The sequence below is a fragment of the Oreochromis aureus genome, linkage group 13 (genome assembly GCF_013358895.1).
Source record: "Oreochromis aureus strain Israel breed Guangdong linkage group 13, ZZ_aureus, whole genome shotgun sequence".
Lineage (NCBI taxonomy): Eukaryota > Metazoa > Chordata > Actinopteri > Cichliformes > Cichlidae > Oreochromis > Oreochromis aureus.
Window position 1 is genome coordinate 12,129,971 of NC_052954.1, and position 14,487 is coordinate 12,144,457.

Consider the following 14,487-nt stretch of genomic DNA (forward strand, 5'->3'; position numbering starts at 1 on the left):
TGTATTTTCACTTAAACAAGCAGCTGTTTTTTATGTGCATTAAAGTTATATAAAAATGTAACAGTGCAAATGCAAATTCCTTGCTGACAGTTTAACCAAAAGGCATTTCCAGTGGAAATTGGCCCACATATCCTCAGCATAACCATGTATAATATCCACAAAACTTAAAAAGAGGTTATACACACACAATACGGTAATATTATGTTGAAGCACAGTACGTATCACTCCGCGAGGCTCCTGCCTACGATAGCCGTAATGCTCCGACAATCCATCAAGCAGTGCAGGTTCGTAGCTTAGCAAAGTCGTACTAAAACATTTGACAGATTTTTGAGCGCCGTGTACCACATAAAATCGTTTCGAGGTCAGTAAACACAACCAGAATTCATACATAAGGCACACGGGATTATAAGGGGCGTTGTCAATTTTCAGGAAAACCAAATGATTGATTTTAAGTGTGCCGTATTTTCCAAACAACACAGTAATAACGACGGCCCGCTAGCGTGCTCTACCAAAAATAGTGCTTTGTTGCATATCTGAGGGACTAAAGCTAAACCAGTTCCACACCACTGAAGTTGCAGCATTTTTACAAACCGATTCTGGTTCATCCGTTTCATTTAACGATCCACTTTCGCTCTTCTCATTCTGCGTCGCCGCCATGTGCGTATGTAAACATAGGCACTGCGCATGCGCGTTTTATCCATATTCTATCGCGATATTTAATTTTCCTATCGTTGCCCAAAATTACACCGGTATTACCGTGAACGGTATGATATAGTCCAGCCCTAGGAGATAATATATATTTGTTAAATTAAAGAACGTTGTGCTCCCATGTTCAACTGCGCAACAGCAGTTGTGCCTCAAGGTAAAATCAGACGACCCCTGTGAGCAAGTACATGGTGACAGTGGGAAGGAAAAATCTGTTGTGTGGTCAGACAAATCAGAGTTTGAAATTCTTATCAACGCTCAGTTTAAAAACCTGCATCTCTGATGGTGCATTAATGCCTATGGGCTTGGCTGCTAACACATCTGGAATACGCTCCAATCCAGATGATGTCTCTTTCAGGGAAGGCCTTGCATAATTCAGCAATACAATGCTAAAGCATGTACTGGATCTGTTACAACAGCATGGCTTCACAGTAGAAGAGTCCCAATGCTGAACTGGTCTGGCTGTATTCCAAACCTTTCACCAGTTGGAAACATTTGGCAGAAAATAAAATGAAAAATAGAATAAAGAAGACGCAAGACTTTTGAGCAACTAGAATCCTGTATCAGATAAGAATGGGATAATGTTCCTTTCCTAAAAGCTCAGCAGCTGGTCTCCTCAGTTCACAGATGTTTACATTGTTGAAAGAAGAGGACATGCTACGCAGTAGTAAACATGGCCCTGTCCCAACTTTTTTGAGACATGTTGCTGCCAACAAATTCAAAATGACCTTGGTTTTTTTTCTTGAAATAGTACTACAATTTTCTCAAGTTTAAACATTTGGTATGTTTTCCATGTTCTCTTGTAAATAAAATGTGGGATTATGAGATTGAGGATCAATGAATTCTGCTTTTATTAACATTTTATACAGTGTCCCAGCTATTTTGGAATTGGGTCTGTAACTCTAATTGAAGTACATTTGCTGAGAGCCTTTCCCAGTAAACTTTGCTCAGGGCTATAAAACTGTTTATAGCTTATTTCAGCGTCTTGTCAACAAGTACTTGCCATATGTATTTGGGAAATATTTTGCTTCTAAGAAGCTGAAGAAGCTGTTTTGTGTTTTTCACTCACCACAAAATGCATTTTTCTGACGTAAGATGCACACAAGGTACCAAGCGACGAGATGAATATGCTTTCTTTTCAAACGTTTTAGCCGTCATGATAAACAGCTCTCTGTGTTTGTGCTACGTCCAAATAATAGAACAGCTACACAAACTACTTCCAGCAAATGACATGAGTTTTTATGGTCTGCGCTAAACCTTTGAAAAGCTCTCGTGCAGCCCTGGAAAATATGCAACCCAGCAATACAGCATGTGGTTGTTTTTCTAGCATTTGCTGTATTCATATTCTGATGTAAGATTGTCTTTCTTTTTCCCCTCTAAGTAGCAATTTATTTGTCCACTAGAGGGCACTACAGATGCATGTTTCAACTGCTGTAACACCACATTACCATGTTGTGGTTCATTCTTTAGAAAAAGTTGGAGTTTCTGGTCACCTTTTGGAAATCTCATGCCTTCCCAAGAGCCTTTTGTTAATGGGCATAACCATACCGCGAAGAGGAAACTCATTCTATGAAAAATCCGAGCTGTTCATCCTCAGTCTGTTGCTCTGACAGAAATAATGCACATCAGATGTTTTTGTTAAGTGCAGGGAAAGCCGTTGGTCTCTCTTTTGTTGATGTTTCATTTATTGAGAGTTTTGGATGAGGGGCTGCAGACATTTTCGCTGATCTCTCACATCCTCCGTAATGCCATGTGTGCCTAGCTGACCAGATATTGCGTTCGTTCCCTTTTATTTGTTTCATATGCATGCCTGCATACAGGCTACCCCACCACCCCCCTTGGTTGGATGTGGGAGAGTAAAAACCCTGGAGGTTCACGGAAGGTTCCTTCCCACTGGGCACATAATGATACTGTTGTGTTAGTCTGCCTGAGAAAATCCACACAGCCTCTACCATGCTTAACCAGCTAACCACAACAAGTATGTTAGAAGGGATCAGACCAAACAATAGCATTCAAGGCTCTGCCACCATGTTTTCTTAATGACTGAATTAACTTCTTAGAATAATAAAGAGAAAAAAATCTCCTGGTTTCTGTTTTTACAGATGTTGCTGATTGTGTTTGCCATCTTGCACAGAGAATAAGGTTTATTTGAAATTATGATTTTTATGTTCTTGGATTCATCGGGCCATGTTCAGTAGGTTGTTCGGGGTGTTTTATGGTCCTTTCTGCTGGGATGTTTTCAAAGCAGCTCCCTCCGTGGTCTGTGGAACTGCAGGAGGTGTTGGTATGCTCCTTCTTAAATAGGCTTAGACCATATAGTGACCTGCCACTTCTCAGACCTCCCGAAAAGGCCCTGCGGGCTAAAAGGCTGATCCACTCAAGTGCATGCTGTGTCTGCCAGGACATTACTGCTACAGAGCCCTGCAATCTGCCTTCTATTAAGAGCATACACCACCAACTTTTTACCCATCTAATGTAGTAAGTTGAGACAGAGACCAAAGTGTTTTTTTAAGGAATAAAAGATCTGAGTTATCACAGAGCAGTTTAATGTCAGAGGTTTATGTGCTGTTTAGTGTTATTGTTGGTCTGCAGATGAGCTCATAACAGACCACACATCGTGGCTCTGAACAAAAATGATTGCATTTTCTTGTTGGAAACATTTTTGACACTTTCCATTTTCAAAAAGAGAAAGTGACAAGGATAAAAAAAGAGGAAAAGGCTTTCATCTCAAAACTGGCCTACATTGCAGTACAGAAATCACATCTCCTAATGAGGCAAAATGCTTCTCAGCTTGCTATTTCTGTCTATCTACCAATTTCTCAGGGATGTGTCTGCCTGCACTTTGTTTGCCGGGTGTTACCTGGAGATATTCCTGTCTGTTCTTGCTGCTGGAATTCCTCCCCTGGGTTGTGTCTCTTTTTATCATCAAATAAAGGAAGCTCAGGTGTGCTAACTTTCATCCGGAATGAAGGGAGGCTTGCACACAAAACACTAGGGTGCACTGTTTGTAAATAACATTTGCCTTGGGAATAATCAAGTCTCAAATGTTAATGTTAAGTAGCCAGTGGTTTGAAAAACTGGAAAACAGTTTTTTGTGTGTGTTTTTTGCTTTTTTTTATGAGGGGAAACCCAGGTGACTCACAGCACAAAGAAAGAGAGCTGGGAATGAGGAAAATAAAGCCAAAGTTGTCACACCCACACATCTAAAGAGTTCCCCAGGGTGCTTTGCAGACTTGCAGAAAGAGTCAGAAAAAGAGAGAGAGAGACAAAGGGAGAGTTGGGATAGATGCAAGTTTTATTGAGTGAGACCGCATCTGCTGCCCCTTCTCTCCCAATGTAAACATCTGTGGCTGGTTAGTGTTAGCCTCTGAGCTAAGTGCAGTCTGAGAAGGTCTGGTTCTTACACTGCGATAGCAATGGCAAAGGGCAGCGAGGTGGGGAGGCGGGTGAAGCTGGGCTCCGTGCCCAAGTTTGAGCAGTGCAGGCGGGAGGTTTGGAGAGCTGGGTCTGGGAGAGAGATAAGGGAAGGTAAAGAGTGTTTTGGGAACTGAGAGTGACATAGACCAGAGCTCTGCAGACAAGAGAAAGTAAAGGAGTCATCGGGATGTGTTTATTTACAGGCGGAAAATAGAGAGGACCTTTCTTGTGTTGTGCTGTGGACTGTGGGCAGGTTTAGTGTCTGCTTTTTTTGTTTTTTTCTCTTGGTTTAACCTTTTTCTCCCCCCACGCAAGTTATCGGTTCAGAAGCAGGGAGACTTGGGACAGAGAAGCTGAGCCTTAGCCTGCAGGAAGACTCGGTCCTATCTATTCAATATGTGACAGCAGACCACAAAAGATGGCACAATAAAGGATTTGGGATTAAGTAGCGCTTCTTGCCGCCTCTCGTTCAGCCTTCAGCCTCTGTTCATAACTCTAAAGCCCGAGCAAAGCAGAGAACAAAGCAGTGCTGGCCCACTTTAGTATGTATGAAAAGAGTAACTTCCTCTTGAACTTGGCCCTTTATCAAACTGCTCCTTTCCAACAACAGTGACAGAAGCTCTGAGTATTTCCTTAAATGTGTCACAACGTAAAATAGCTCTTCAATTTCATCAGTGAATATGTCACATTTAATGAAACCCTTAGGGTCCTGAGTATGACATGGTAGAAACTGTGTCACAGAAAGAATAAAATATGGAGTTTTTACTGACGGGGTGATGCAAAATTTTCTGTTGCCCTTTTACTGTGTTTTCAAAAAAAAGAGAGAGAGAGAGAGAGAAAACTTGTGGTTTCATCGCTGCACCTAAAAAGTATACTACTCTTTGCGAAGATCTCACTTTAAAAAGAGCAGTAGATAAACATACACGAAGGTTATAGTTTGTGGCATACTTCAGCCAAGAGATGTACTGGTCACTCTTTGTGCTGGGAGTTGACAAATTTAGGCCACATGATGTGATTGTACTCTCAGCCTTTGTGCAAAATTAAATTAAATGCCAAATTCTGCTGCTATTTTGTCTTGTCTGCCACATTCAACATAAATGTCCCTTGTAAAAAGCCCTAGTAGCTCTAGTGCCCAAGCAGCACAGTGTTGGCCAAGATATCAATACTTTTGCAGGTAATTTGTCTCTCTACCAAACTGGCACTTTTGCTGGGCAAATTAATTGGTTTCTCATTAGGGTGATTGCATTAGTTTGCATTCCTGACAAAAATCCCCCGTTTCCGAGAATCTGGCAGAATCACATGCTGTTTTTGTATAAGGGCAGACCAGTGTTTATCATTAACTTCCAATTCCCAGTCGAGCCTTGTCTGCTGTTCTAATGTGATAAAAAGAAGTTAGTCTAAAGCTTGATACTTGTCTGGCTTGCAGCCCAAAGGACAGTCACTCAGAAGCACAGAAACCACGTCAGGGGATTTACAATGCTGTGCTTTTCTATAACGATCTCCCTCTGAACCCTATACTGACTACATATTTTTAGCAAATTAATGTGACATCACCCTTTTTTGTGATTGCAAAAAAGTTTGCATGATATTTTGCCCTTACTGATGTAAACACAGCTGGGCAGACAGATAACCACTGGTCAGGTTCAGTCTCTGCCAGCACACATGAGATTGTGTGATTTTTAACCATCTAATTCAATGATTGTAAGTCCAGTAGCCCCCAAAATTTTGACAAGTGTCAACTGAACATTTGTCTTGCACATTGTCAGTAAAAACTAAAGATCATAAGGATCAAAGGGTGGTTAGACTGGATAATCTGGTAACTTGTACGCAGTGAAAAGAGTTAAGTCTTAGAAGTCAGGAACCAGTATACCCAAAAAATCGAGTCTGCATGTGTCATCTCCACTAGCTGGTCTCTGTGTTTTGATTGACAGGGTCTGACCCTCTGTTGCTAGGTTTTCCCACACATGGGTATTTGTAGGAGGCCACCAGTCATCGGTGCGCAACTGTGAGACAAAGGTCAAAAGATGAAGAGAATGCTGATCTTTAGGGACGAGCTGATACTGACAGGCAACATGCACACAATTTAAACATGAGGAGCTGGCATTAAATGGGGCTCCGTTCTGGTCCGTGGGGTTCATTTCTTTGTGCAAGGATGCTATTGTATAAGAACCTTTCTGTATTTTTTGCACACTCTCTTTTTATTTTTTAAACAGTTTTCTGTTTGTAAATATATTGTAACATTTAGACTTGCATTAGTAGTTTAACATGAATTGGCATGCATTAATGCTGTAGGGCTGCACATACTCAATACTACAAGACATGTCTGAGATTAAAACCAACTAGAAAGATTCACTTATCAGTCATGTGGGGGCACCCTCTGCACTCGTTTAGCTGTGGAAATAAGAAAGCAGCTTCACTTCAGTTATTATAATACAGAAAGAATGAGAGAGGATAATGCTCTCAAGGGGAAAATAATGCAGAGTATTTGGCAGGCTGATTTGCTCACATGTAGCCTTTAATAACATTTGATGAAAGGTTCACAGCCAAGCTTTACTTTTACCAGTTGAGAAACAATGCAGTACTTTAATGAGCAAGCTAAGCTAAGTCCTAACTAACAAAAGAAAGAGACAACTGGAAAAAGTTTGGAGGTGGGAAGTGTACATTTGTGTCCAGAGTTAGAACATTAGTAGACGGTTATAACCCTGCGGGATGAGGTCTCTCACGTCATGCTGAGAGCATGCTGGATTGTAGAGTTTAGTCATCTTGTCTATAATACTATGCTTTAACACTAGCCCAGAGGATGTGCCTGCTTAAAAACAAAGCTTTCAGTGTGCACCAGTTTCCCCTGTTACTGAATGATCCAGCGATCCTTCTCTTGTTACACACTCTTCAAGTTCCACAATGTGATCCTCAGGTCAGTGTCTGGTTTTGGCTTTTCGTGACCTTAGTGTTTTTGCACCGTCATTCTCATGAATGCTTTTTGCCGCATTATCACTCTGGGTTTTAGTACTCGCTGCTCCACTGTGTCATGTTGTGGGTGGTCTCAGTCCATCCATTACTTCCTTGACCATGGAGAGGCTAAGTTCACACGAGACTCACATCCATTTGCTCTCTGCAGAGGGCAGCTTTTGCACTCATGTGTAAACCATAATCAGGCTAGCTTGAGAAAGATGTAACAGCAACTTAAACAGCAGCGGCACTCTTGGCCTCCTTGTCCCTTATTGCTTATTGTCACAAGGACATAGTGCTTCAGGAATCCACCCTGCTGGTCTTTTCTTTTCTTTCTACAACAATAAAAAAACAAAACAAGGTAGAGCTGGGGAGTTTTATTACCTCTCTGATACAAACTGGGATAATAATCCTCATTTTTGTGGTACTTCTTTAGATTTTCCTGCAGCTTACTGTGTCTTCAGGCACTGTATTGCAGATATAATTTACGCTGAGTGAGGGGAAATATGAGGAGACAGACGGGGCCATACTTTTTGTAAGGAGATTGGTAGAGAGATGGCTAGACAGAGGAAAAAGGAGGGAGCGGACTGCTGTGAGAGGCCTGGGGTGATGTTTGAGGACACAGGGGGTCGTTGTGGTTTGTCTCGCTGTCAATCACCCGCACTTTGATTCCCTTTGTTGCCTGTGAGCTCAATGCCCCTCAGCAACCTGTGGCTATCCTTCCTCTTTGTGTTACAGTGTGGGAACTATGCTGTGCTGGTGGATCTCCACGTTCTATCCCTGGGCGGCCAAGAGGACACTAGCTGGTTCACTACGAGCCACATCGAGGTACAGACACGGGGAGATGGGCGTGGCTGTTATTATGTGTGAAAGGGAATATATGGCTTCTTTCCTGCTGGAGACCTTTTCAAAAGGCAGCAGCAGCGTAGAATCTAAAATGACTCTGAGTCTCATCTATTTTCATTGTTGGACAACTGTTCCCATCTCTCCCTCAGCCACATGTGGAATTTCAGTAATCATCTTTGCCTCTGAACTTTAAACTTTACTTGTTATGCCAAATTGAAACTTGTGTTCTCTTACCAATTCAACATATGTTTACGTTATTTATCTTAACTATGTGTTTTTAGGAGGTTACAACCCTGGTTCAAGATTCTGTGGACCAGAGGGTTAAGCAGTATACCGAGTTCCTTCGTAGTAGAAGGCAGCCCAAACAGAAGAAGGAGCTGGCATCAGCTTCAGCCTTTTCTGTGAAAGGTAACACCCCATTATCCTGACCCTTGTTATACTGGATTGTTTTCTCTAGAGGCAAATAGTCCAGTGTTTATCAGTTTATATATTTAGTGCTTTAAGATCCATTATTTAGCACAACACTGTGTTTTTCAGTCGTTTTCCTCCAACATTGGTTTTAATTGTCATGCGCCAGTTGTATTTATTCTGTTTTGAAATCATTGTTGCTCATTCTGATGAAGTCATCTACGTCTTCCCTTTCCTTCTCTTAGGCGTGTCTGTCGTTAATTCTTGGATAAGTAAAATGGTTTACTTTGGCTTTGAACTCAGTACAACATTTACTCACACAAAGCAGAGATGTTACTTTGCGCAAGCAGGTGGACTGTTGAAATCTGTACGCAGAATGCAAATTCGGTTACAAAACGAAGTTACAGGAAAGCATTTCACGGCTACCTTGTTGAGTGGGTGAAAAGACAACAGAACTAGTCGGGACTTGGTGGTTCTCTACGCCCAGGGTGTGACCTGTGAATGCTAGAGCTGATAGGAGTTTTTATATTGTGTTGTGGTGTTTGACTTGGCAGGTCTCAGGTGCATTTGTATGCGCAAGATGCATGTTCATTATAACTTCTAACGTTTATTATCATTCTGTTTAATGCGCCACTGGCTAGTCTGAGTTTATCTGCACCTGTAGTTAAACGATAACATCAAAAACCAGCTGCTGTGACACAAAAAAGTATGTACAGTAAATATCAATAAATTATGCACAAATTTACATAAGTCAATTCGGTTCGTCCCTGTTTATGCAGAAAAGATACATTCCCCCAGCCATCCACATGCATGCCTTTGAAGCACTATAAACCTATAAAGCATCAGAGGAACCTCCAGCTGCGTGTTGTAAGACAGACAGGTTTTGTCACAGGTAGCAGTTAAGGGCAGTTAAACTGGGCTTTCTCAGCGGGGCAAGCCTGACTGTTAGAGTGGGATTACAGGGCAGTCGGCCCCATAAAGTTTCTCCTGCGGCTGTAGCTCTGCCTCTCACGCTACCTCCCACACACACACCCACACACACACTTAGTCCTACCACCTTTTCATAGTTTTCACACGTAGTGTGTATGTACACATTTTTCGACTTTATGTCCATATAGTCTCGATATAGTACGACAGTGCGTGCACACAGGTGCTCATATGCATCAGAAAGAGTGTGAATCAGAAGTTGTAGAGTGTGTTTGAGACACATATCCTCCCCCTGGGTTAGGTGTGAACAGGCTGACAGTGTAAGGTTACTGAAAAGCCTGACTCATATTTCCCATGACAGACTGACGAGAGACAGACATGTCTAATGATGGTGATCGTAGACTAAGGCTCCATGTGCGCGCACGCACACACACACACTACATGGTTGTGCACAGTTTACAGTGTGAACAAGGGGACTATCAGTATTTCAGCAGTGAAATATGCATGTAAAAATGATTAAGCTCCTTGCAGCTTCGCCACAAAGAATGTAACCAGTGGAACATGACTCCATACCATATCAGAGAATTTTCCCCTCTTACAACATGAAAAGGTATAGTGCCTCAAACAGGCCTACACAGTTCATGTTCTCTAGTCCTATTAAAGGTCTTAAGTGAGTGTAATGACATTCTTGGGCTTTTCATTGTCCCAAGTGAGGGAGGTGGCTGAGCAGTAAAGACTGAGGCTGTGACTGTGAGAAGTGAGCATGCAAGCAGGAGCCATAAAAAAGGGGAGGACAGACTATAGGCTTAGGGAGGGAAACCCAGCAAACCACAGGGTAGGTATTAAGTATTGATGATGTCCATTCAGCAGTGGAGGTAGATATTAACCTTTCAGACTGTTGGAGAGATTGTTTTTTGTTTTAGCAGAGGACCTGTTTGCATCGGTTTGTTTTATGTTTGATAGCAGTATTGGTCCTGGATATCAAAGGGTGAGCCACATGCGATGAAACATGTGCGCATGCATGTAGTTGCATATAGAGAAAGGTGTCTGGCAGGATAGTACTGATGTCTAGGCCAAGAATAGGCAGATGGACCGTTGCGCTATGTGTGGGATGGTGTGGGAGGGGGCTTGTGGGTCTTGTGTGAGGCGGCGTTTGAGCTGGTGCCAGTGTAAAATCACAGGGACTTCCGCCAACAGACAGCAGTAAGAACGGTGTAACAGTCTCAGCTGTTGGCACTTCAAATGAGCCATCAACAGCTTTTAGCATTCCAAGACTCTTCAGCACAAGTGTCTGTATCGGACTTCTTTCTGTGAGTTATGGTATTTATGTATGTACGCTGTGCTGAATGCATATGTGTGTGTATAGCACCCAGTGAACAAGTCAGAGAGCGGCTTATCTCATGTCTTCTGTCAACATAAATCTAAGCCATTTCTACAAATCTCAGCTGCAGAAGCCAATTCCAACTGTCAGCCCCCCACCCCTCTCATTTTTTTTTATACAGGCTACTTGAGACTTCGTGATTAGCTCACAGTGATGTGATTTATTTATGTTTTTAGAGAGATGAACAGAGGGAACTTTTCCCACCAAGCATTTTGGCTCTGGACTTGCAGAATGGACATGGTAGACTTTAAAAGTCCAGGGAAGGGGAGCATGAGTGAGGCCTCATGCATTCTCACTGGTAGACCGTGTTCAACACACCCACATTTCTCAGAGTAATTACACAATGAAAATGAGTGCATAATATGCTCTCTGTGTTTTGAATGACATTTTTGTCATGCAAGATGATATTTGAGTAATGAAAATGAGTGCATAATATGTTCTCTGTGTTTTGAATGACATTTTTGTCATTCAAAATGTTATCCGAGTAAAGAAGCTGGTGGTTATACGCTACAACAAAGACTATCCACAATAACGTTCATGAAAATTCATGACAGATGCTAATATCTTGATCATCATGCTGTCTAAAAACATACAGACTTGGAAAAACATACAGACTGTCTAAAAGATTTCCATACACCACCTACTGTATTTCCTTTTCCTTTTCCTTTACCAGATTAAATATGATCCTGCACTTTCTTGCCTCATATTGTTTCCACTCAAGAGAATATTGATTTTGTAGACCATAATAGCAATGTGTATGTGTCTATGGGTATAGTGTAAACTGAGAAATCCCATTTTACATGGGTTTAGTTAACATGCCATTTCAAATTGCCAAAGTACATTGCCAGATGTCTTTTGTCTTCTATTGGTATTGAAATAGGCACACTGATCTGTCCATGTGAGGCAGAGCTCAGGTGTGGTTTAACCTGGCATTTGGAGTCCTGCTACCAGTCGGAGGACTTAGAGGCACTCTGGAAAAATGGTACCTAGAGTCAGTTTGAACCCATGAGCTGGTTCCTTCTTCCTCTCCCTGCACAGGTGCCAGGGCTTAGAGGGAGGGAACACCTGCCAGCCTGTTTCCCCATGGCCACGGCAGGCTGGAGAGGCATTTTCCCAGGCTCCCCAGATGAATGGTCACTAATAGCCGTGGGAGAGGGCTTTGCGAGTGCTGCACAGTGTACCACTGACTCCTTTTGGCAGGCCTATGAAGGGGGCTTAAGGCAGCCTGGCCACGGCCAATGCGGGAAAAGCACAAGTGTTGCTGGATAGCTTTACCGCTGGAGAATGTGTTTACGAATGACCATCTCCCTTCCAATAAAGAATGCGGAGGATGTTCAGGGACAAGAAGGAAGATGGCTCATTTTTACTCAGCTCTGATTTAACTGTTGTTTGACTTAACCATGCATTTCAAGATCTACAGCCCAACAGTGAGTTTCTAATTAGGATAGGATTGTAGTAGCATGTGACATTTTCTGTGCCGATACACAAAGCAGTGCACGTGTTGCTTGGGTTCATTTTGAAGAGTTTTCGGCCTGGATGCAAACCTTTCTGCTTCGTACTGTGATACTGTGTGACTTTTTATCAAATGTCATTAAGTGGTGACAGCCTGATTTTTAACACACTTTGTTGGTTTGTAGTGCAACCTCAGCTATTACTATTTATATGAGCATCTATTATGTGGGAACTCGTCTGTAAATAGAGAAGCATGCCTGTGTGGTTTAGTTACCTGCCCTGCTCTATGTTACTGGGCGTGAGGCAGGCTGGGATTAAGGCAAGAGGGAAACGGAGACCTGTGACAGGAACAAAGGAATTCCAAGGCCTAGGCTGGAAATGGATCCTGATCAGAGTAGCCGCTCCAGCCAGCCCGCCTCTCTCTCCACTTGCTCTCCCTCCCTTGGCCCCTGCCAGGCAAGCCCCTTCCCCATGGTGCTTTGTGGTGTTGCTGTGGCTCTTTAAATCCTTTCTCTAAGCCTCTAGCCTTACTCAGCAGCAACACATAGGACAGTCCGACTCCATTGTTAACCCCACTACCTATTATTTTTCACAAACACGCACACTTCTCTTATTTTTCTTTCTTTTTTTCCCCTTACATTTTATGCATTTATATTTATTATCGCCTCTTCTCTGCCTTCCATGTCTGCACTTCTTTGCTCTCCTAATGCTGTCTTTTTATGTTTTCCCACTTTCCCTGCTTCACTTTCTCCACAGGGTCAGCTGTAGTCTCTTAGGACACAACCACAATCCCCACCATAGCTGTCACACCACACTCTTTTCCCATATAATTAGGGCCTGAGTCTGAGCCTGAGCATGGATCACATTCATGTGACTGTTCCCTTTTACCGCAATCTGGTGTGGGAGACGGCACACACACACACTCTGTTGAACTCATGCTAAGTGTTCAGCCTGACCAGAATGCCTTGTTGCAGGCATTACTAAAACATGTCAGAGAACAGCAGTTTCGTGCCCTTTCACTTTGAAAGAAATGGGCTTATGTCACGTGCTTTTGAGGTTGGTTTTTTTTTTTCTTCACGGACAGGTGTTACTATAGTAGTTTGCCTAATGCACTGTGTTTTGTCAACACTGCTGAGGTCGTAATTGAAAACAATATTGCATTACACTTTCAAATTTTACATAAAGTAACAGTTTCTAGTTAATCCACAATCATTCAAATTGCAGCAGTATAACTTTCACATTTACATAAGACCGCATATCATGACAAATTTCTAGACTATGACTAGATCTTTGAACTTTAGCGTAAGACGTTTGCTCTTTTACGCAACAAATTCCAAGTAATGTGTATATCTACTTCCCACAAGTCATAGACCGCTCTTAAACTTTTCCTCTTGTTGCACAAGTGGAGTTACAGCAATACATTACCTTACACTACCTCTAACACAGGTTATCAGAAAAGCCCACAATGGCTTTAACAAAAGCAAATACTATGGTTAGTGCACGCTGACCATTTTCAGTTTACGTAGTGATGCATCATTTAACCATTTACAACAGATTATAATAAGATTCAGAACCAGTCAGAGGAAAACAGTTTTTTTCTTTCACTCACTCACTTTGTACCTTCCTGTTATCATTAAACAGTGGTAGAGGTTCCAACTAGCAGAGGCTACTTTCAATGAGACTTTAGCCCTGGTTTTAAAGAGCGAGCACTTTGCATAACTCAAAGCCCCAAAATGCACTTATTTTATTTAAATGCAGATTAAGCAGATTGCTTCCTCACTCTGAATGCTCTGTTTGACTGCACTTTGGGAAATTTGTAACCTCGCGAGCTACTTAAGATATAATGATGATTGAACACGACATTTTGTATTGTGACTTCATGTCTCTCATCAGATTATGTTCCTGAAAAATATATTTTTCCCTTTGGTAATTGTTCTGCAGTTCAAAATGCTCCCCACCACTTTTAGTCACATGCTGCATTATGGGTTGGCCTGAGCTACCATGCTGCGGCGTATTTTGTAACTGCGATGAAGGGGTCACCCAAATGTTAAATTGAACACTCATGTGCAAATATTGTTTCAGGTGGAAGTTGTGCGGGATGATAAGGCACAGTTCTCTGCTACGGCCGTAGTTACAGTTGCACACAGAGTCATGTCCTTCCAGGAAAGCCCCCACTTACATATGGGTAACTTCCTCGTGCGCTCTCATCCCTCAACACTCCACCCCACTCTCGCGCACTAAGCCTTGACTCTCCACCCACACTTGAGGACAGAGGGAGGGGGTCTACATCAAAGAAGAGATGTCAGGAGATCAGGATTCTCAGGCACTGGTGTCTGAGTGTCCTGCTGGTTCAACTCCTGTTCGTAAAGAGGTTACGTGGGAATTACAGTTCTCCTGACATG

The 14,487-nt window shown here is 42.4% G+C and overlaps 1 protein-coding gene across 2 annotated transcripts in view; it reads left to right on the forward strand.

The window, feature by feature from the left end:
• The window catches only part of LOC116318596 (SLX4 interacting protein), a 34,893-nt gene that overhangs the window by 2,311 nt on the left and 18,095 nt on the right, over positions 1-14,487 (forward strand). For both annotated transcript variants that reach the window (XM_031737656.2, XM_039621578.1), the window contains exons 3-4: positions 7,810-7,899; positions 8,199-8,325. In XM_031737656.2, coding sequence (XP_031593516.1) covers positions 7,810-7,899; positions 8,199-8,325 — 217 coding nt within the window. The remainder of the gene's footprint in view (positions 1-7,809; positions 7,900-8,198; positions 8,326-14,487) is intronic.